The 23,896-nt window shown below is 42.6% G+C and overlaps 1 protein-coding gene across 12 annotated transcripts; it reads left to right on the top strand.

The window, feature by feature from the left end:
* The first annotated feature begins 428 nt into the window (after positions 1-428).
* Positions 429-23,524, top strand: LOC117246761 (SUN domain-containing protein 1-like). Of its 12 annotated transcripts, none has more exons than XM_033610712.2 (23): positions 429-716; positions 4,058-4,225; positions 4,428-4,624; positions 5,622-5,648; positions 5,771-6,043; positions 6,855-6,947; positions 7,240-7,383; positions 7,932-8,012; positions 8,141-8,260; positions 8,465-8,563; positions 10,558-10,633; positions 12,746-12,798; positions 12,878-13,101; positions 13,818-14,087; positions 14,358-14,450; positions 15,798-15,865; positions 16,086-16,230; positions 16,325-16,618; positions 17,424-17,508; positions 17,729-17,844; positions 18,097-18,264; positions 18,356-18,448; positions 22,152-23,524. In XM_033610712.2, exons 2-23 carry the CDS (start codon positions 4,122-4,124, stop codon positions 22,266-22,268), a joined length of 2,940 nt encoding a protein of 979 aa, XP_033466603.2. In that variant the 5' UTR covers positions 429-716; positions 4,058-4,121; the 3' UTR covers positions 22,269-23,524. The 12 variants fall into 12 exon arrangements, with proteins under 12 accessions (XP_033466603.2, XP_078019523.1, XP_078019521.1 ...); XM_078163397.1 differs by lacking the exon at positions 429-716 and adding an exon at positions 2,811-2,930; XM_078163395.1 differs by lacking the exon at positions 429-716 and adding an exon at positions 3,028-3,229 and having other exon boundaries at positions 16,089-16,230.
* Positions 23,525-23,896: the final 372 nt, after the last annotated feature.

The following is a 23,896-nucleotide window of genomic DNA, read 5'->3' as shown; positions in this document are numbered from 1 at the left end:
CCTGCCTCCTTCATCCTGGCAGCAGACAGCTCCACTGATAAAATCTCTATTAGAGAGTTATTTCCACTGCTGAACACAGAGACTGTGTGGCGGCTTCCTCTGAACCGCCAACATCTTTTTAGGCCCCTGATTATGAGACACTGACCATATCAGATGTTTCTGTTAAGTTATCTTTCTAGATTAGAATTTAGTATGCATTAGATTGTGTGATAATATCTAATTAGGTCTTAAAATGATCTAAAACTATAATGTGACTGAACATGAATTTAACAGGGGTCAACTTTAAATCTAAATCGCTTTCTACAGAGGTGAACCATCTCAATTATCAATCTTTGGCAGCGCCCCCCGCTGATGTCATTCATACCTCCCGCCACACGGGGGCGATAAATCCCTGCTGCGTGTCGCTATAAAAACCTGACCAGCTTCAATTAAAGCACGAAGCAACCGGCTGCTAAATTCATCTGTTTGTCTTGTTGTTAGTTTGTCAGTCGACATTTAGAAGATGTTCCTCTTTTAAAACAGCAGCAGTGAGTAACGCTGCCACAGTTTTATCGCTACGTCGCTACCAACTGGCGTTTTTAACTGAAAACAGACCGGAAACTGTCATTTTCAAGCTTGTACGATACGTGCGTAGCTAGCAGAAGCTAGCTGGCGGTTGTTCCAGGATTAAACTCCGCTGTGAAAGAGTCGCCATCTTGTTGGGAGCTCTGCGGGAGGTAAGAAGTTTGAATCTGTGTTTATATAAAGTCTGTTTATATTCTGTGTCCGCGGCCTCAGAGCTAAAGCTAACGCTAGCTAATCGACTGTTCATTTTTCGCGGGGCTCCGCCCATCTTGGAGTACCATTGGTCTGTTGAGACGTCATCTCTCTGAGCTCCACGCTGATTGGCTGCGAGCTGACGGGCCCTTTAAACTGAGGAGTTAAATGACTGAAGACACGTGGGTGAGCTCCTCTACAGTTTGTTTATTGTTTATTTAACACGTCCTAAAATAAATAAAAATAAATTAACAAATAGTAAAAAACATCCTCACAATTACACACAGAGAGGGAAACAAAATATTAATACAGGACATTTGAGTTTAATCTGATAAAAGTTGTTAGTTAGCAGTAATTAATCTCTGTTGTTGTTAATAATTTTCCAAAAGGATGGAAATAATAAAGAATAAATAACATCAGGGTATTAAATTAAAAGGAAACACAAAAGGAATACAAACAAATTAATAATAATAATAATAATTTTATTTGTATAGCACTTTTCAATATAAATAACAAATTAAGACCATATAGGTGCAGCCTGAAGTTTAACTTCACTATAGACCCCCCTCCACTTTTTCCTCATCCAACAAATCTAAGAAGATAAAAACCTAATTTATCCCATAGGAAACTGTAGTGCATCAGTTGCAGTACAAAGAATAGAAAAGTGCAAATATAAGAGCACAAATACAAAATATAAATAAAGTTGCAAGTCTAAAAAATATCAATGATCAGATATAATCTAATAATTTAGGGCTGCAGCTAGAGATTGTTTACGTTATCAGTTTATCTCATGATTATGTTCTTGGTTTATCATTTGGTGTCACTGTCTTATTTTTCACTTTAGTGTTTTACAGTTTACGTTTTGTTTTTATTATAATTTACAAGGATTAGCTATTGGCAGGTGGCATGAAACAGGGCTGTAACAAACAGTCCTTTTAAATTTACTCTTATTATTATTTATTTATTTTTTTCTTAATTAACGAGTTAACTGTTTAGTCTATAAAACATAAAACAATGACTAACATCCTGGGCACAATGTGATGTCATCAAATGTCCAAAACCCCCTAAAATATTTAAGTTATTATGATGTAAGATCAAGAAAGGAAGGATCAGTGGTTTGGTGCTTACGCCTGAAAAATGAACTAAACAACTAATTAATTTTTAAATAATAAAAAAGTTGACAAATATTGAACATTTTCTGGTTCCAGTTCTTTTCAGTTTTATATCAGTGTAGACTGAATATTTTTGGGTTTTGGACTATTGGTCAGATATTTTGATATTTTTTTTATTACAATTGTTATTTAATTATTATAAATTATTAATTTATTTCAAATATAATTATAATATAGTGTAAATATTTATTCGATTATTGTTATTGTTCCTATAGTTGATAGTATTTGATTATTTTATGTTGTATTATTAATGCTACTGTTGTGTAATTATTATAAATGTATTTATTTAAAATATAATTATATATTTCAAACACTTATTTGTTTAATTATTTTGGAATTCTTTTTAGATATGTATTTGTTTAATTATTATGTATTATTTTTAATACAAGTGTTCAATAATTACAAATTATTTATTCATTTCAAATATAGTTATTATAGATTTTACATATGTATCTGTTTAATTATTTGGTGTTTTTTATTTATTATTATTATTATTATTATTATTATTATTATTATTTTAAATATTTATTCATTTATTTATTTAACAGTATTATTATGTTGGGTATTTTGGTTTTTATCAGTGTCCCAGTGAAAAACAGAATATATGCAAGGAAAAAAAACGAAAAACAAAATAAAGGACGTAAAATAAATTTCAACAACATGAAAACAAACAAACAAGCAAACAAACAAAGCAAAAACAAAACACAAATAATAATGGCATTTATAAAAAAATATTTTCTGGTATCTTATGAACAAAACGATGAGTTGATAATAACAATAATGATTAAATGAGCCCTCAGTGGTGCGACACGGGTCACTGCAGCTCTACAGAGTCTCTAATTGGCTGAAGGTGAGGTGGCTGATGGGTAATCCAGAGAGGCTTACTGAGGCTGCTTCAGTTTCACCTCCAACACAGCGCAGGTGATCTCTACAGACGCTCACCTGCCAGTCACACACCCGCAGCGTTCACCTGCAGCTGCTGCTCAGTCGGTCGCTTGGTCGGTGAGTTGTGTGTCAGGTGTGTGTGTCAGGTGTGTGTGGGCGGGGTCTAAGCTGCTCACTGACCCAGAGCTCTAACAGGAAGTAGTGTGTGCAGCAGTCTAAGTAGGTTTAAGGTGAACTTGAACTGTGCTGCTGCCACACGGCTCACTCTGTGAGTGAGTGAGTGAGTGAGTGAGTGAGTGTGTGTGTGTGTGTGTGTGTGTGTGTGTGTTTGTTTGTGTTAGTCAGTGATGTGTGTTGCCTGGGATGAGTGTCTGTGACGAGGACGTGGACCTGCAGAGCTGGGGCTGGACTGACCTGTGTGTATCCTCACTTTCATTTCCTTCTTCTGTGTGTGTGTGTGTGTGTGTGTGTGTGTGTGTGTGTGTGTGTGTGTGTGTGTGTGTGTGTGTGTATGTATGTAGGTCAGCTTGGCTCTGGTGTCTGATAAGGTTACAGGGATTTGTTTTGTTGAGCAGTGTGTGTCTGTTTGTGGATCTCTCTCTCTGGCTGATCAATGCATCTGTTAGTTTTAGTTTTAAAATCAAACTGAGTCTTTGAAACGTTTGAGTCAGTGGAGAAACTTCAGTTCTTCCCACTTCCTGGTGAGCTTCTGTTCACCCTGTATCTTTTTAAAAAATGTCCAAAAAGTATAAAAAACTGGCAGAATCAATAGATTAGGCTGCGTTTGTTTGTTTTTTTAACGATCTGTTCTTTATTGTCATCTGCTCAACAATTACAGAGAATTGAGCGGCGCAGCGTCTCTCCCTCTCCTCTCTGATTCTGTCATAAACCTTTGGTGATGTAAACCTACGTGACAAAACTCCACACATGTGATGTCTCCTAGCAGCCTGTCACAGGTTACAGCCTGATGATTGGAGGACAAATCACCTGTTGATTTATATATACATTTCTAATAAAATATATATATTTTTTACTGATTTGTCGTATCGTTGTCACAAAAATACGCTGAAATATCGTGATATTATTTTGGGGCCATATCACCCAGCCCTAGCGGCAGACAGTAATTGCAGAATAAACTGCAGTGACCCAGTCTTTAGGCCCTGTCTGACCTCCGTGTCCAAACCTGCAACACAAAATGACTCTGTTAATACTCCTTCTTCTCTGTCCTCCTCTCTCCTCCTCAGCTCCAGCTACTCCTCGTCAGTGTCGGACTCAGAGAAGGAGCAGCAGAATCTCCTCCTGGGGATCATGTCCAGACGCAGCCTGCGACTGGATGATGGCTTGTTGGACCGCAGTCTGCCTCACAGCAGCGCCTCCTTCAGTGTGGGAGGGACCAGCTGGAGGAGCACCAGGTGAGGGAGGTACAGGTACACGTCAGCTCCTGTTTACACTCAAAACACTTTGTCTTCATTTCCTCGTCTTCTCCTCCCTTCTTTCCTCTCTGTCTGCTGCTGCTTCTTTCGCTGTCATCCACCCTCTTCCCCTTCTCCCGCTTCTTCCTCCTTCCTTCCATCCTCCTCTCCCATCCTCCTCTCCCTCCTCCTCCTGTCGCAGGTCGTTGAAGTCTCGTCGCTCTCAGCAGCACTCTGTCTCCTGCTCAGAGTCTCTCCTGCTCAACACTCCTCATAAAGCAACCGGCCAGTCGCTCCTCAACAGCAGCCTCCACAGCGTGGCCTCTGACGCCTCCCTGCTCTCCTCCCTGCTGGACGACTCCTCCGTGCAGGAGGCCACGCTGGTCGACAACTTCTGGGGTACAACACTTTGTTTCCAAGGGCCCATCCCAATACCCCCCCTTAGCCCTACCCCTACATTTGCGCGTTCCCGCAAGAGGTAGTGGTGTCCCAATTCCTTTTTGTGTGTAGGGGTAGGGGGCATAACGAGGGGTAGTGGGTATGAAACTAGCCCTTCAGAGCGAGGGATTTCAGATGCTGACTTGCCAGCGAGGGGTAGATGTCGCCATGGCTACCACCGAGCAAGAGACGGGGAAAAAAGTTCATACATGTACGTATAATTTCGCAAATAAACATGGAACTTTTGTAAAAACGTTTTCGAATAACTGTAGAGAAGGGTATAACAATTTTTTTTATTGCTATTCACGATGTCTAGATTGGAGTTGACAGAAAGCTATCCAGCTAGCTGACATTACCGTCGTCAGGTTGCTTGTTAGCTAGCTAGCTCACACTACGTGGCATCTGTCATGTGTCCTATTCTGCAAAAGTGTCGGATTTTTCACATTACAATAACACGCCAGCTAGTATAACTATGATGCCTCGTAATGTTAGCTGGTTAGCTTGCTAGCGGAAGTCCCCTGTCGTCTGTCGCTCATCAAACGAAGCATGATGAATGCGGCAAACGCGATCGGTAGGATGAACTCAACTGGAGACTCCATTGTAGATGCCGGTTGGAAATGTAGATGGCTCGCAGCTTCCTGTTTAAAATAGTTACGTATGCGTGAACGTAACCGACGCGGTGACGTAGTGAGTGGTGTCCCAATTCCTAGGGAAAGATTTCAACCCCTACCCCTCGTTGCTTCATTTTGAGGGCCAAGGGGTAGTGGACAAGGGGGAGGGGGGTATTGGGATTGGGCCTAAGTCTTTCCTCCTCTGGGTGTAGACTCTTAATCCAGCCAGGCCGAAGTGAGGAGACGTCTTTTATTTTGGAGGGGTACGGGACATACAAAATAAAAATAAATATAAATATATATATATATATATATATATATAAATAAATATCCTCTTCCTGTTGCAGGTTTGGATCATGACCTTGATCCCAAAGGTCAGTCCATGCTCTTAATGAATAATAAATATATTTATTTTCTCTTGGTTGATTATATCAAAGATAAATTAATTGATTATGAAAATAATTTCCTGTCAGTTAATATTTAATGTCTGTTCCAGAGAGCACCATCATCGCAGAGCAGAGCACCATCCTGGCAGACCGCACTCTGATTGGTTCAGATGGCCGCTGTCCCAAACACCCAGTCCAGACGCTCAGCAGGGTTTACTGTAAAGACTGTGAGCTGCACTCAGACAGGAAGGAGTCCACATACTGCTCCTCCTCAAAATACACCTCCTCCTCTTCCTCCTCCTCAAGGCCAGCACCCTCAGAACCTGCAGAGACAGAAACTTCCACCATCTACTGCAGAGACCGGAGCCGCAGGAGCAGGACAGGTGAGCACAGAGTGAGACAGGTGAGCACAGAGTGAGACAGGTGAGCACAGAGTGACCCCTGTAACAGCTAACTAACCCCATGACCCTCGTATAGGACCACCAGAACCACCTCAGTGACTACTAGTTCCCCCAGAAGCGACACCTAGGACCTAAAAACCTAAAACTTTAATTTAATTTACAAAACAGTCCCGACTCTTAAAGCTGGAAATCTGGCGCGATCAAACACGACTTTAGATAAACATACGAGGCAGGGAGAACTAGCTGTCAGTTTTTGCAACTTTTACAGGAAATGAATGAAGAAAAAATGATAAATATGGATAAAGTCATGAAGACAGTGTGAACATGAACCGTACATGTTACATACAAATACTTGCGAACTGTCAGAAACGTTGCAGAAATTGTCAGGAGGGAGAACTGGGCCCAAAATTAGCCTGATTCTTGTGTAGTGTGAGCACAGCATGAGACGGCAGGACGGGTGAGACAGTCAGTCTGACTGATTTCAGTTTGTCTGGAGTGAAGATGGTTTTATTATTTTATTATTTTAAGACTTAAACTACTCGAGCGCCCTTTAGACTTTAAAATGTATTAACAGAAATAAACGTTCCTATCCCTCACCAGTCAAACAGGTCACTGACACAGTGTGGTGAAGGAGGAGCTCCCCCTGGTGTTCATTTTAGATTACTACAGCTGCAGTGCAGGAGCGCTGTCTGCTGTTTCATAACCTGTTCTATCGATCGTTACAGGAAATGCAGATTTGATCTCAGCTGTACTCGGATCAGCCGTTTGTCTTGAATGTACCTTTGTTCTTCAGCAGGAGTGCTGGTGTCCGTGTGGGACTGTGTGGTGTCCCTGCTCACTGTGCTCTCTCATCAGCTGATGCTGCAGAAACACCACGATGTGACAGGTAGCACATCTGACTGACAGGTGTCTTTTAAAATGTTCACTGTGACTCTGGTGTAATATCTAGACTCTCAAGTTAATTTCTTCACCTTCACTCCTCGTGCAGAGTTTTGTTTCCTGGCACATCGACCAAGAGCCTCCTCCTGTTTTGTTTAAATCTCCATCTGTAAATCACTTCCTCTTTGTCACAGTGAGTCAGGCTGCAATTGAGATCACACTCTGAGGTGTCCTGGGGTTCCTGCACACACCTGCACCCCTCTACATCTCTGTTAAAGTTTGACTCTTGGCTCTTCCAGATGTGCTGCAGCTGTGGTGTGACTCCTCTCTGCTGTGTGTGAGGAGAGCTGCAGCATGCTGTATGTCTGCGCTGACACACACCTGGCAGGTGCTTCAGAGGCTGGTCAGCACACAGACTGGTTACAGACGTGGAGATACTGACTGTAAGAGTCCAGAAGGAGTGGGAATGTACCTGTCTGCTTTCATTCCTGACAGACATTGGTGTCAAAAACGGGAGCATAGAATAAAAATCTGTTGGGGACTCCACACGGTGATCATATGTTTACAGGGACTCTTCCTCTTCATGTGGACTTAACTCACCTTCACATGCTGTTAACACCTCCAGATGACTTCTCTTTATGACATCACTCTAACTTCCTGTTTCAGCTGTTTTACTCTTTTCTCTTTACTTCTTCTGCAGAGCACCAGTATGAAATTGACAGACACTTTGTATGTTCAGGTCCACAAAGTCTTCTGTGACATTTTGGATCAGATGAATGAATTGTTGTGGTCTTGTCCTTGTCTTTCTGCTCACCTGTTGTCGTGTTTCCCTCCCAAACAAATGGGCTGCACCCCTTCACTTTGGCTGTTGCCATGGCAAAATGCAAATCTGTCTCGGTGCCCTGCAGTCAATGTTGGTCCTCGGCTCAGAGGACGGATGTGGAAGACGTGGTGAGGCGTCGGTCCTGACTGTGTGCCCTCTCTGTTGCAGCTCAGTCCGGTCTCTGTGGAGTCATGAACCTGAAGGAGTCCACCTCGTGCCAGAAGGAGCTTCACCCCAACGGATCTCTGTGTGAGTAATTAAGAGACACACACGCTCTAAGTTCATGTGTGGTGTTTTTCTGTCGGGTCTTTACGAAGGGACTGGATGATGATATTTACAGACAGTTAAACACACTCCTGCACTGCTGACACCAACAGGTGACGACTGTCAGGAGAAACGACGCTCAGAGACGCACACTGCCCCCTCCTCTTCATCTTCGTGGTCCTCAGTGGCTTCCTGTTTGTTGGGGCTGATGTGGAGCGCTGCTGTGTTCACAGGTTGAATCAGACAAAGTTCACTTTGAGCAGCAAAAAAAAAGCATTTTCCAGATGTTGTTTGGCTGCAGTGTAAATATAATTGTAGCACAAACTAACTGCCACAGTATCAACAAGCCTCCCAGTTCTCTCTGAAGTGTCTGTCAACTAAGCACAAGTTTCTAATCACTTCTTGTTGTGAAATTTGTTCTTAATGTGCTTCCTCAGCTTCGTGGCTCTGTCAGCTGACTCACAGTGCAGCTTCAGCAATTTGGCCTCTGACCAAGAAAATGTTTTCAGCTTCAGGGAGTGCCCGGCGCTCTGCAGGTTAACGCCATGTCTCTGTGTTACTGACTTTAGTCACTGATTCCTCTGCTCCTCTTCTTCCTCTCTGATTAGCAGCATGTTTTGTGTCGGATGTTGGATCTTCTTACTTTGCTGTGTTGTTAAATGTCGGTGGACTGGATTGGTCTTGATGATGCTCTGTTCTTGTGTTTTGGTTCTGTAGTTCTGGATTTGCATTTTTAAATGACCACAAGATGCACCAGAGCAACGAGTCAATACTGTTGATCACCGTCTCCCCTTGAGAGTTATATCACAGCATGTCATATAACGATGACTAAATGAATCCAACCCGACAAACTGAATTTTTTTGAGTCTTATACATCGTTATTGAAATTTTTAAAGCCTCCTACACAGTGAGATTTTAACAATCCTCTAAGTTTAGTGTAGCTACACTGTGTGACATGGATTTAATGAACATGGGTACGACATCAAGTTTGATGTCTGCAGACTGTACGATGACAGCGCCTACTGAATCACAGGCTACGACGTACATACTGAGTGCACAAGGATGCTGCACAGGTTATTACTTCTCCAACTGTGGAGCACAACTCAGTGTGTGTGTGTGTGTGTGTGTGTGTGTGTGTGCTAGGTGTGTCACCTGGCAGCTGTAGCTCCGCCTCTATTTCCTTCTATGCTTCGTCCTTCTTTACACAATCATGGTCAGAGCTGGAGGACACATCACAAGGCTTCACAAGATTTTCCTCACATTTCTTTTAGCGCTTTAGTTTTGCCTCCATGGCGAGCTGCTGTCTGTCTGTTTGTTTGGGTTTAGCGCTGATCAGTGCATCATTTCATGCTGCGTTTCTATTGGTTGGTTAGTTGACGTAGGTGGTAACAGCAGTCACACAGTGAGATGGTCACTGTCAGAATTTATCCCAGGCGGTCTTTGATCACAGACTGATCAGCCATCCTTGAACCTCTCTGACTGTGTGACGTAGGACCACCGTTTTAGAGCCACGACCACAGATATCGCCACATTTCTTTACCGCTGGTCATCTGTCATCTGGGACAGCCCAGAACCACACAGTATATACCAGGCTTAGGAGGGCAGAAATGTGAACACAGGGCTGGGGAGATTTTCTTTTTCATTATTTTTGTTTTCTTCTGTTGAATCCTCATTCACACATGACAAACTTTAAAAAATGTTGAAAGCAGAAAGCTTCTCATTAAGATTTCACCATCTGTACTGAACATAAGAGAACAGTCAAATAAATAAGAATAAATTAACAAGGTGACAAAACCTTTTAAAATTCATTCTCAGGCATGTGCACAAAAAGGTTTAATAACACCAGAGCTGTCACTACTCAGTCGATCAACAGCAAATTACTTGCAACTATTCTGATAATCAATAATTGTTAAGTCATTTTTGAAGTGAAGTTTGTTTCAGCTCCTAAAATGTGAGAATTTACTGCTCTTTCTTTGTCAAATGATGATTAACTGAGATTTGTACTGTTGGTTGAATAAAATACAAAGTTTTGAAGATGTCAAACCAGGCAGATTATTTAATCAGTTCATTGAGAAACTGGTTGGAAGCTTGAGAATGAAAGTAATTAGTTGCAGCTCTGAGCCAATCATACTTCACCTTTTTAATGTTTTCTAAAGAGTAGAGAACCAGATACTAACGGAGTCAGTCTGTAAGTCAGTCTTTACTCATAATATAACATCCACAACCTACAGACACACTTGGTTTACACATCAGGAGGGTCAAACCACTGATTCTGCACTGTGCACCTTGTGTTCTATTATTTCCTTTATTTGGTGTCTCTGTTTTTCTCCTGTGTGTCTTCCCTGTTTTATCTGCAGTCTGACTTTCTTTAACCATATAGTGATTTTTTTTTTTTCTGTTTCCTGCTTGCTGACCTGCAGCGTCCTGTTAGCTGGTGAAAGGCTTCAATAAATCATCTGATTATATAACAGGCTTTTGAACCTCGTGTGTGTGTGTGTGTGTGTGTGTGTGTGTGTGTGTGTGTCTTTAGGTAAGACAGCGGGTGATGTGTACAGGTGGCTGAACACACGATGGCGTCACATGACCACTGGCTTCCTCCTGACACGGCAAGTTTGTTCTTTAATTCATTTATTTCTAAATTCTTAATCTGAATATTTGACAGTGTGTGTGCTGGTCCATGTGTTGTGTTTACTGTGGAAGCTTAATGCAGTCACTTGAGAATAAAGAGTCCCTGTTTTGTGAATTAAAGCCGGGATAGGCAGGAATGTGGGGAAAAAATAAAGTCAGAATTTGAAATCTGTCCTAAGCCTCTCCCTTGCCCCGCTCCTTCTCTCTGTTTATTAAACCACAAATGAGACAAGAGTTAGCTGCTCGCCTCCCTCCACATAGCTTCACACCACTGTGGGCTGCTGGAAGGAGAGCAGGAGGCAGCTGTGGAGACGGACCTTGATCGACAGCTTTAGCCTCTCTAATTCAGCCGGTGCTAAACCCCCAGTCACAGCGAGCTGGTGCCCAGCAGCAGCACTGGGTCTAAAGGCCCAGATGCACCAAACTGACATAAAAGAACAAGCGGTGACGAAAACTGACTGTCGGGTCGCCTCATGTTGTCTGTACCCAGGCAAAAAAATTGCACAGACACACTGCAGAGACGACAGCTGACCTGCCAACTAGCACGTTCTGTTCTGTTCTGCACCTGCGTGGGAGGAAATGACTCTCCACGCCAGCAGATGGCAGTAGTCTGTAATTGTCATTCAAAAAGGGAAACCAAAAGGCCATCATGACGCTAGTTAGCACATTACCAAAAGAAAAGAACAGATCATGTTAGTCTGCGTCAGTGAACAACGACACAAACCATCAGGAAATGTTTCTGCGAAAGAGAAAAATAATCTGACCTTATGGAAGAAGTTGATTTTGGTCTCAGTTCCTCTGGACTCTTTACTTTCCTCACCTCTATTTCTCTTCTTGTGCGCTGAATTGAATTGACAGTCTGATTAAATCAGAATCAATCATTCACTGATGACTCAACCATCGTTTTAACATGCCAAACCGACCAAAAAAAAAGCAGACGAGGGCCAAATGGTGAGAAACGCACTGCACTGACTCGGGCAACAAATGCTCACCGACAGGCCAAAACTGACCGACAGCAAACTGGCGGCTTGGTGTGTCAGGGCCTTAAACTGTGTAACGGCAGCAACAGAAAGTTTGCTGATCCAGCGGGGAGTCAGGGCTGTTTGGTCACCTGGAGCTGGGGTTTGTGCTGATTGGATTTGGGTTTCTGCAGCTGCTAATGGCGGGTCAATCTCTGGAGCTGCTGTAGCGGCGGGAAGTGACACACTGTGAGTTGAGGCTCTCGCTTACGTTAGCTAAATAAACATGAACTTGAAGCCGCAGCTGTTTGCCTTTTGCTGTGGTTAGCATAGGGCTAAACTATTAGCATTATTTTGTCCCAAACACTTCATTGATAATGACTCTGTTTGATCAGTCCGTTCTCCTTTTTTGGGTTGCTTTTCAGTGTAGGCAGTTGTTGCCAATGCTGGAATAGCAACTTTCTGTGCAAGATTCTCCACCGTTGAATCCAAGCCAAGAGGAGGTGCAGAAGTCCAGTTTTCTCTCAGACCATTTGAATTACAAAAAAAATGTAACTGCTTACCCGGGCTTTAACAAGACTATTTCCCCAAAAGTTTACCCATTCTGCCCCTGTTTTCTGATTGAGATAATAATCTAATCAATCAAAAAAATGTGAATTTACAAGGTAATCTCTTCAATCCAGAAAAAAGGACTGATGTTTTTTTTTCTACAGTGAAGGCACCATGCTTCCACAATTTGATGTCATAGAAGAAGACTAAATATCTTCTTCATGCCTGCCAGTGTCTGTGAAAGCTACGTTAGCTAACATAGCTTTGAAACAGAATGACAGAAACTTCTGAGCTTAATTTTTAGCAAAGTAACAGGATAAAAAAAGAAGACTTTGTTATAACTGTAGGCTGTAACTCACAGATGATCCCTCTCGATTTACTACACACACTTAAGTTTGTTTTGGACGCAGTAACTGTATAAATTTGACCCTCCAACATCTTGAAAACATTAAAGGTGGAAAAGGTAAAGTAACAGTGACAGTGTTTTCTTAAACATTCCTCATATTTACCACCATGTTTGATTTCCTCTCAGTCTGCAGATGATTTATTGTGCTCATGCTTAAACTGTTATTTGTGCTGCAGGTTTCCTCTCCGACTCCTCCTGGTCCTCCTCCCTCTGCTGCTGCTCCTCTTCAGTACGTCTGATTCTTGGTTTTCTGTTTCATGTGACTTTTCAGCGGCTCAGACTTGATTCAGCTGTTTGTTCTCTCTCAGGTCTGTGTTGGTTCGGTCCCGCTGGTCTGCAGTCTGTCCTTCCTGCTGTCAACATCACAGAGTGGACGACGCTGGTCTCTGATGTCCCTGGTCTGTCCTCCATGCACAGCTTGGTGTCCCCACAGGGCCAATCAGCAGAGGGCACTGTGGAGGAGTCGAGGGAGGTTCAGCCCTACGTGGAGGAGCCGCTCTACAGTCAACCTCCTGCAGCGGCAGGAGAGGAGGTACTGACACTGCCCTGTTTTAGCTCTTAACATTTTAATGTCTTCTGATTTTAAATCATCACAAATTAATTATTAACAGTACTTTATTTATGTAGAATATTTCACACTAAAGTAGATGTAAACCAGTTAGTCAATTGACAGAAGAGTAGTTAAAATAATTTAAATAATCAAGTAGTTTATCAAGTAAAATCACCGCTTGTTCACCGGTTCCAGCTGCTCCACATTTTCTGTTTTTATGTTGTTATAAATTAAATGTCTCTGATTTTTGGACCGTTGGTCAGACAGAACAAGATCAGCTTAGACTTTTTTATGCCTCTGCGCCAGCTATGGCTGTAGGCATTATGTTTTTGGGTTGTCTGTATAAAATAATGACTGTTGCCACGGTGATGTCGGCCATAAGTTTGTAGACTCCTGTTTTGAACCCTCGAGTTCAGAAGCAGTTCAGAAATTGGGATCTTGGCTTTTTGGTGCCAAAACAAAAGACAGATGACAAAGCTGTGACCATAATAGTCTGCGAGGTGGAGTGAAGAAGAGGCAGCATGCATATAGAAACATCACCACGACCCAAAACATGTAAAAAGGTAGCCTGCACATATTTTTTCCTCGCCGACATGGTAAAACAAGCCTTACTTCAAAAATAAAAACCTATCCTATCCTGTTTTCTATGTGTACTACGTGTCTTTCATGTTATCTATAAAGTTTCTGTTGCTTCACAGGAAGAGTCGGCGGCAGTGGATGAATCGGCGCGGCTCGTTCGTCTGGAGCAGAGTCTGATGGCGCTGTGGGAGCATGTGGAGGCTGGAGGTCAGCGGGCGGAGCAGAGACACATGGAGGTCCTCCGGCTGTACTCCGACCTGCAGCAGCAGCAGCTGGTCTCCGATCAGAGCAACAGAGCGGCTGTGGAGCCCTGGATGAGCGGCCTGCTGGACCAGCAGCTGGACCAGATCAGGAGACGACTGGACGAGGAGAGACGGCACAGGGAACAGGTACTGGACTCATCAGAGGGGGGAGAAGTATACAGATGCTTTACTGCAGTAAAAGTACTGATACTACACTGTGAAAATACTCCAAGTAAAAGTCCTGCATTCAGAAGCGTACTGAAGCATGCAGCATGTTAGCTGTCAGTGTTTTCCTTCTCTATCAGATATTTACATTAATAATACTGCTGCGTAATGAGTGCGTTGCATGGATACTTTGTGTTTTGAGTCCTGAGCAGATTTACTGAGCATGATGGGAGTCTGTGTTTGTGTCTGTAGTCTCGACAGCAGGATTTGTTGCAGCGGCAGAGTCAAGAGTCTCGTCTGGATCAGCTGGAGCTGCAGCTGCAGACACTGGCTGCCAGAGCAGAGGTACGCCACGTGAACAGGATCAGAAAAACACTTTAACTCTTTAAGTTGGACAGTCCTGTCCTATTTAGGCTACTTTAAGTAACATTTAGCCTACTTTAATCACACTTTGCCTTTAAGCTACTTTTAATTACATTTAGCCTACTTCTAATCATACTTAACCTACATTTTAATCACATTTAACCTACTATTACTATTAAATTACATGTAGCTGACATTTAATCATACTTAACCTACATTTTAATCACATTTAACCTACTATTACTATTAAATTACATGTAGCTGACATTTAATCACACTTAGCCTACTTTTAAGCACATTTAACCTACATTTAATTACAATTGGCCTATATTTTATTACATTTAGCCTACTTTTAATTACATTTAACCTACTTTAAATTACACTTAGCCTACTTTTAATCACGTCTAGCCCACTTCATGTTTAGCCTACTTTTAATTACATTTAACCTACTTTAAATTACACTTAGCCTACTTTTAATCACGTTTAGCACACATTAATAACATTTAACCTACTTTAAATTACACTTAGCCTACTCTTAATCACATGTAGTGTACTTTTAATCACATATAACCTACTTTTAATTACACTAAACCTACTTTGAATCACATCTAGCCCACTTCAAATAATGTTTAGCCTACTTTTAATTAAACTTAGCCTACTTTTAATCACATTTAACCTACTTCTAATTACACTTAACCTACTTTTAATCACATCTAGCCCACTTCAAATAATGTTTAGCCTACTTTTAATCACATTTAACCTGCTTTTAATTACACTTAGCCTACTTTTAATTAAACTTAGCCTAGTTTTAATCACATTTAACCTACTTCTTATTACATTTAACCTACTTTTAATTACACTTAACCTACTTGTGATTACACTTTACCTACTTTTAATCAAGTCTAGCCCACTTCAAATAATGTTTAACTTACTTTAAATCACATTTAGCCTACTTACAACCACATTTTGCCCACTTTACACGTTTAGCCAACTTAATCACATTTAACCTAATTTGAGTCACATTCAGCCTACTCATAATCACGTTAAGCCCACTTTAAGTAACGTTTAGCTTAACATTTAGTGTACGTCTCAACTCGTGTTTAGCCTATTCATAATCACATTAAGCCTACTTTTTTTTATATTTACCATACTTTTGATCACATTTAGCCTACTTTTAATAACATTTAACCTACTCTTGTCACCTTTTAGTCTACTTTCATCATGTTTAGGCTACATTTTCTCACAGTTAATTTACTTTAAATCATATTATATTATTGGAGAATCTCCAGTGTGTGTTGTGTAGACAGTTTTGGTTTATTGTTTTTACAGGAAGTGCAGCGGAGAGAAGCTGCTACGACAGTCTCACCCTCACGGACAACACTTCCTGTTGCTGTCAGGTAACCTTCATCCTCCTCCCTCCTTATCTTGTAGTAAGCTGTGGTTTGTGTTTTTTTGGTTTGTTGGTGTGAACATGAAACAGACCAGCGTACAGTGTGACTTTTATTTTCCCTTTTTTTTTTTAAAATTAACTGAATAAAGGTGTAAAACCTGTGTACATGCTGTCACTTTGAGTTTCTCCGATGTTGGACTGTAGTTTGTTTTTTGATTTTTCTCTAGCAGTGGTGTGGACCGTCAGTCCCATGATGCCTTGCTGGCAGAGGTTACGCAGTTGGAGGCGGCTCTGGAGGACGTGAGGCGGGATGTTGAGGATCTGTCTGGTTGTCAGGACGGCTGCAGACTACACGACAGTATCCAGCAGACGGTAAGAGAGAAGAGGCCCAGTTTGTTTAGGGCAAATCTTTGTTGCGGAGATGATTCTGTTTCTGTTTCAAATGTTACCTTTGTGTCCTCTTCAGATTTCAGAGCAGGTCTCTGCTCAAGTCCGCGAGGAGGTTCGGGTCCTGCTATATGGCAACCAGCTGATGGCAGGGGGCGGCACATCTGCAGACGCCGGCCTTCCAGAGTCGCTCCTCCAGTGGCTGTCTCAGCAGTACGTCAGCGGGGCCGACCTGCAGGCGTCACTGGCCTCTCTGGAGCTCAGCATCCTGCAGAACATCAGCCTGCAGCTGGAACAGCGTCGCAGCGAGGAGTCGGTCCGAGAGGCCGTCCTGCACGCTACCGAGGCTGCGGGTGCCCCTGTGACTCAGGAGGTGAGGAGGGGGGTCTAATACTTATTTTACAGTCTGCAGTACGTGAATGAGATTCACATGTAGTTAAAGTTTGTTAATAAACATTTTCTGATGCTTACCAGAGTCCTGCTGCTGTGATTAATTTTATCATTGTTAATGGCAAGTACTAAAATAAAAGTCAATAAATGTGAGTACGAAGTAAAAACCCCCGGCTATATCATTTCTATTGACTTTCCCTGAAGGCCCAGACACACCAAACTGATGTCGGAGACCTCGCAGCGACAAAGCCCGCCTGCCGCATCGTTGCATCACTGCATTGCACACAAACACACCACGAACTAGCATGTACATTCTGCACACACAAGAGGAAATAACTCTCCACACCAGCAGTCTGTATTTGTCATTCAAAAAGGGAAAGCTAAAGGAAAAAATAATCTTACCTTATGTAACAAGTTTGTCTGACAATCAGAGGTTTCATTCACCAATTGGCTCTGCTGTGCCAACGCCAAAAAAAATAAATAAATTAAAAAAAAAAGCCGACAGAGGGCGATGAGGGGCAAAGCTGCAGAACACACCACACCCACAAGGGCAGCAGACGCTCACCAATGACCCAACTTCGACCGATGGCCGACTGTCAGCTTGGTGTGTCAGGGTCTTTCTACTATAGCCGCTGTGACCATGAATTGTGATATTAAACTACAGCTTATTTTCTAAAAGTCTCATTAAACTCGATGATCCTGCAGACACAATAAGTTGTTCGGAGGTCTCATGCGTGCAGATTGCTGCTTTAGTTCCTGAGAGTTCACCATTTGCTCTTCTCTAACAGGATGTGCATGTAATCGTGAAGAACGCTCTGCGCCTGTTTTCTCAGGACCAGACCGGCCTGGCGGACTACGCTCTGGAGTCTGGAGGTCAGCAACAGAACGCCTCAGTGTGTTAATAATCTGATAATATGACATTTGGCTCGGGAAGTGTCAGTGGATCAGTCTGGCGTTATTTTATATTTTCTTTAAAGCCAACAAATCTCATGTTTAGACTCAAATCAACATGTTGGTTGAATCAGGCGTCTAAAATCTCCACCTGCAGCCGGGATCCACAACTGACAGGTGTTTGTCTTCTGTCGTCCTGCAGGGGGCAGCATCCTGAGCACTCGCTGCTCGGAGACGTACGAGACGAAGGCCGCTCTGCTCAGTCTGTTCGGATTTCCTCTGTGGTATTTCTCTCAGTCTCCTCGAGCTGTGATCCAGGTAACACAACAAGTAACAGGTAACAAATTCATGTCATCAGTTGTTGCTGTTGTTTTTTAATAAACCACTAACAAACGTTCTCTGCACACCAGAGTATATGACGGGTGAGAAAAACATAATTTGAATTGAAATGAGAGAACTCAAACAAACTGACCTTCACCAGATATTTCTACACGTTCCCACTTAATCCTGCTGCTTGTTGATGTAAATGTGAAGCTGCAGCTGTGTGTCTCTGACCTGCTCCTCCTGCAGCCGGAAGTCCATCCAGGAAACTGCTGGGCCTTCAGAGGCTCCACGGGCTTCCTGGTGATCCGCCTCTCCATGACAATCCTCCCCACCGCCTTCTCCCTAGAGCACATCCCCAAAACCCTGGCACCCAGCGGGGCTCTGCACAGCGCGCCCCAAGACTTCAGTGTCTATGTAAGACCGCGACCCCGGCAGCATCACCAATGTATCAGAAAGATGGATGTTTACTTTCTGTTTTTTTTTTTTTGTTTTGTTTTGTTTTCAGGGTCTAGATGATGAGAGTCAGGAGAGAGGGAAGCTGCTGGGCACCTACACCTACGACGAGGATGGAGAAGCTCTGCAGACCTACGCCGTCGCTGTGAGTAATATTTCTGCTGATTTTTCATGCATGAAGAACCTCAAACGGAATGGCCAAAGCCAAAGTAGAATAAGGCTCCGTCCAACAACGCTGCTTCAGTGTGTGTGAAAAGAAAAACACACAAGTACGGATAAGAATTTAAGACATAAAGACATGAAATAGAGCAGAAGTTGAAATATGAAAATAAAATAGAATACATCGGATTCATATAAAATATTTATGAATCATGTGGGGGGTTTTTTCTTAAAAGACATTCATTGATTAGTGTTTTTCTGCTCATTTTGGTGCAATTTATTTTTTTGATGTGTTTCTCTGCATTATGTTAGTTCAGTTCTTTTGTCTTTTATTTCCTTTTTTGTTTGTTTTGTTTGTTTTTGCGGGAACTGAAATTTTTCGTGTGATACTTCGTCGTTAAAGCCTGTCAACATTGAGATTTGGTTGAGATTGTCGTGACGTAACTGAGTCATAAAATAAAGACAAGCGTATTGTTACCGTCTGTGGGCCCCCGGAGCTCTACGGTTCATCGTCAGTACAGAGACAGAACAGAAAAGGAGAGGGCTCGGAGAAAAGTGAGCGAAGCCACAGGACCACATGGTAAGTTCTGAGAATATGTATTTGTGACTTATGTAAGCTTTTTTTGTTGGGTGGCTCCTTTGCAAAATGCTCTCTGAGTAATTTAAGTATGTCTTTTATTGTGGAAGGTGAACAGCAGGAAGGTGTGAAGCGGTAAAATGCTGCCGTGGACAATTAAAAAAATAATAGTGTTGCGGTCATTGTTTACGCTGCTTCAGAGCGCAGAGCTTCTGTGTTCACTGTGTTCACTGTGTTCACATCGCTTGATCCCAGCTGTCAGTTGTAATCTACTACGAACCAAATCAGTTGTTTGCTGCCTTCCCCAGTTAGTTTGCACAACCATTAGCACAGTGGTTAAAGCAGAGTATTCATCAGCTTTGAAAGCGGCCATATTTACACTACTAACATGAGGCCAATATTCACTTTGCGTTGGGTGTGAACACACTATAAGGCTGTGGCTTCTTGACCTCCCCTAAAACATGTCTTGTCTTCCATTATCTGGATTTTATGCAGTCCTTTGTGTATTTCAAATAAAATAATATTAAAAATAAGATAGAATAACAATATATAATGTCATTAGTACGCATGTTAAATAAAGCTTATCGTTTTATATCAGTGTTGCGTCGTCTCGTCGTCCTCCGCTTATCCGGGTCCGGGTTGTGGGGGCAGCAGCCTCAGCAAAGAAGCCCAGACAGTCCTCTCCCCAGCCACTTCCGTTAGCTCTTTTGAGGGAACCCCGAGGCGTTCCCAGGCCAGCCGGGTGATGTAATCCCTTCAGCATGTCCTGGGGCGGCCCTGAGGTCTCCTCCTGGTTGGACATGCCCGAAACATCTCCCAAGGGAGGCGTCCGGAAGGCATCCTTACCAGATGCCCGAACCACCTGAACTGGCTCCTCTTGATGTGGAGGAGCAGCGGCTCTACTCGGAGTCCCTCCCGGATGTCCGAGCTCCTCACCCTATCTCTTAAGGCTGAGCCCAGCCACCCTGCGGAGGAAACTCATTTCAGCCGCTTGTACTCGCGATCTTGTTCTTTTTCGGTCACTACCCAAAGCTCGTGACCATAGGTGAGGATTGGAACGTAGATCGACCGGTAAATCGAGAGCTTCACTTTCTGGCTAAGCTCCCTCTTCACCACAACGGACCGGTTAAGCGCCTGCGTCACTGCTGACGCCGCCCCAATCCTCCTGTCAATCGCCCGCTCCATCCTACCGTCACTCGTGAACAAGATCCCGAGACTCCTCCACCTGAGGCAGGACCTCCCCCCTGACCTGGAGTGGGCAATCCACCCTTTTCCGGCTGAGGACCATGGCCTCAGACTTGGAGGTGCTGATTCTCATCCCAGCTACTTCACACTCGGCTGCGAACCGTCCCAGCAAGAGCTGGAGGTCACTGTTCGATGGAGCTAGGAGGACCACGTCATCCGCAAAAAGCAGGGACGAGATCCTCCCGTCACCGAACCTGACATCCTCCACCACTCGGCTGCACCTAGAAATTCTGTCTATGAAAGTTATGAACAGAACTGGTGACAAAGGGCAGCCCTGGCGGAGTCCCACTCTCACTGGGAACAGGTCCGACTTACTTACTTAATTACTTACTTACTTACTTACTTACTTACTTACTTACTTACTTACTTTAAAAAAACAAAACAAAAAAACAACCTTTTAAATTAGATCAGTATCAGATGATTTTCACCCTGATTTTTGTACCCTTGCGTCCAAAACTTTACTGTCACAAAAATATGCTGTTCACAGAAGCGACCCAGGATTGTAGACATGCTGAGGTTCACACAGCTCTTGTTCGCAACACTGTATTTGTGTCAAGTATCTTTCAACTCTTTCTGCCTCAGAAAACTTCACTTAATAGCCTGGTTTCAATCACTGAAGTCGGCCGGTGTACATTTGGGTCAGGCGTCAAAATGGGACGGGCACTGAGAGCGAGACAGAGACTAAAAGCCTCCCTCCAGTTAGTTTACACCCTGTTCTTTCTTAAACGGAGAGTGGGAGTGTGTTTAATAGTCAGATTCAATGTTAATCCATAACCATAGCAACCAGACTGCAGCTACAGTAGCTTGGAAAACAGCAATATGGAACTTGGTTTGATATGTTGCTGAGGTCCGCTGTTTAAAATGGAGTTATGGAATGTTTTGGAGGTGCACCGTCCACCAGCATCTTGCCTCAGCTCAGCACTGACACCACCCCAGGCAGCTCTTTGATTTTTATTTTTCTTACAGGCCTTTTTCAACTTTTTGACTGAAAGTTGTGCACTTCCCAGTGTCGGACCTGTTAGAGGCCGATGCTGGTGAACAGTGCAAACTTACAACACATTGGTAACATGTAATTCCTTCCTGTAGTGCACTGAGGTTTATCGTCCAAAGAACGAGGCTGCACGCCCACAATTTTCACAACAAAATAGAACAGGCTGCAGTGAGAGTCTCTCTCCATGGGATATTTAAAAATAGCAGCTTTGTGCATTTAGTCCTTCTCAGGCAAGCTCAGGGGTTTAGTGTTGCTGTAGCCCACAGGAAGTGAGGATTAGAACATATGACCTTCACATAATCCGCTCCAAATTAATCTATATTTTTAAAGTCATTACTAAAAGTGTGTGTCATATAAAAACTAAAGTGATGGTCAAAGTTGTCACAGTGAAATTTAAGGTGTGCTGATGGATTCACGTCATCAACTCATGCATTGAGTAACATTACAAGTTAACGTTCCACCTTAAAAGTTGCCGGCAGTCGACCCAGTGAATGAAGTTATTTTTTTCTCTTTCATTTTATAGTTGTAGTTTACTGATGTATGAACAGAGGTTACATAAAACCAGAGTGACCGTCCTCTACTGACCAATCAGACTGCAGGGTTCACAGCTCCACCTTTTAGTACCAGATCTGCTCGGTGGTCTGCTCGGTGGAAATGGGGCTTAATTGAGACCTGCGTTTATTTGTCAACATTTTCAGCCACGCCCAGCGAGTAAAAGGAGCTCGACATTTAGTTGGGACTTGGCTTTTAATTAAAGTTTTCTGCTAATTTGTTTTTTAAAATGTCTTCACATGATTTAAACTTCAACTGAAAGTGTGCCAACACGCTGACGACACCCAGCTCTTTCTCTTTCACATCCTGTGTTGTCCCGGACAGGAGGAGAATGACCAACCCTTCCAGATCATCGAGGTCAAAGTGTTGTCCAACTGGGGGCACCAGGAGTACACCTGCATGTACCGCTTCAGAGTGCACGGGACACCAGCAGATGCCTGAGGACGCTGCAGACACTCAGTCCCGTTATTTAATACACAAAGAGTTTGGAGAGACGGCAGAGACACTGATGACTTGCTGTCTTTCGCACAGTCACCTCCCAGCTAACTCGCTGCTAATTGTGCCTGAGACTCCACAGTGACTGTAAACTCAATGAGACGGTCACTTCCTTCGTCCCCTCCAGGCCAAACGTGATCTCTGAGTGTCGTCAGTTTCCTGTGGAAAGAGGACACACTCACAGCTTCTGTGTGATGTATATTTTTTCTGTCAATAGTTAATATTTTTATATAAGTGTTCTGAGTTTTGTATTTGTTGTGTTAAAGGTCCTTCATGTTTTAGACCGTTTTTCTTTTATCTGTCACATTATTTAAATGCAGTAGTGCAGATGTGAGCAGGAAGTGAAGGCCGTCTTAATACGTTACTCAGATGGCCTTGTGTATGTGTTCTGTTGTGGATGCTGTAATTGTTTTTCCTGTCTTTACTGGTGGTGGAAGGGATCCCCTTCTCAAGCTTTGATTTTAAGCTTCAGCAGTGAGATAGTTGAATGGGGAATCTTCCAAAGTCTCTGTTTCCATATTTATTGTTTCCTTGCTGAGCCAAGTTTGATGAACAGTAACACAAAGACAGAATTTCCGTCTAAATTTGGAGGAACTCTGAACCTTTGAAGTCATTTTCAGGCAGGAGGAGGAGGATGGTGGATTTTTATCCCCCATCATTTCCACTGAAACAGTTTGAGGAGCAGATGAACGGGACGAACAGCTACCACCACAAAACTTCCAAATCTACATACTGGCATAGGAGTTTTGTCATGTTTTGTTATATGTGAACCTGTCTTTTTTTAATGTCTGTTGCGTTCAAGTACAATGCAACATTTGAAGTTGAATTTAATGCAGTGTCTTTGAATGCACCACCAGGCAGGGTTTTCATAATGACTCCTGCTCACAGCTGCAGTACTCAATGATAATGATACAGCCTTTACAAAAAGGTCAAATTATTCACTGCTCTGATGAGAAGTTAAAAAGGGAAGTAAAAAAAAAATTACTACTCAAACTAAATTAAAATATTTTTGCACTAATTGGCTCACCTGCGCTGAAGCCTCACTGACTTAGTGAAAGGTAATTGTTTTGTTTTGTTTTTTTATGAAAGACTTGTAAAATGTGTTGGGACCACTTTATTTTTACATAATACATATTTTTGTGCTTTTGTATGTGATTTCAAGCTGGACGTAATAAAGATGTGAAATTTAAGTTTTTATTAAAGTGTGAGAGCTGCTGTCCTAACTGGGATTTATATTTACCAGGATTTTATTTCAGAAGTTTATTTTTTCCATGGAAGTTCTGTTTTTGGTTCAGCTTGTTTGTTAGCAGGATCATCTGGGGGGAAAAAACAAAACTGTAAATCTGTGGCCATGAATCAAGAAACAAGTGATAGTTTTTAATTTTTTCTCTTGGATTCCCATCGTATTCAGGCTGTATGAGCAGCTGAGAAGAAACAAACAAATATGTAAATGGCAAATTTTTAATTCTGAGTCGGAGGTATCCGGAAGTTCCTACGTCTACTTATCTTCCACTTGGCAAACAAAATTGAGCCTTCACCAAGTCTCGCCCCAGACTCGATGTAGACTGGCCAAT

The sequence above is a fragment of the Epinephelus lanceolatus genome, chromosome 21, assembly GCF_041903045.1.
Source record: "Epinephelus lanceolatus isolate andai-2023 chromosome 21, ASM4190304v1, whole genome shotgun sequence".
In the NCBI taxonomy this organism is placed as follows: Eukaryota; Metazoa; Chordata; class Actinopteri; order Perciformes; family Serranidae; genus Epinephelus; species Epinephelus lanceolatus.
The sequence above is the reverse complement of the archived record's forward strand: the minus strand, read 5'-3'. Positions and strand labels throughout refer to the sequence as shown.

What these genes read in the sequence shown, in the direction of transcription:
- LOC117246761 (XM_078163393.1), top strand. Translation starts at nt 3,177, where the DNA reads ATGAGTGTCTGTGACGAGGACGTGGACCTGCAGAGCTGGGGCTGGACT. An exon ending in ACGACAGTATCCAGCAGACG is followed by an intron (nt 16,231 to 16,324) that starts GTAAGAGAGAAG and finishes TGTCCTCTTCAG; the next exon opens with ATTTCAGAGCAGGTCTCTGC. An exon ending in TGCAGACCTACGCCGTCGCT is followed by an intron (nt 18,449 to 22,151) that starts GTGAGTAATATT and finishes TGTCCCGGACAG; the next exon opens with GAGGAGAATGACCAACCCTT.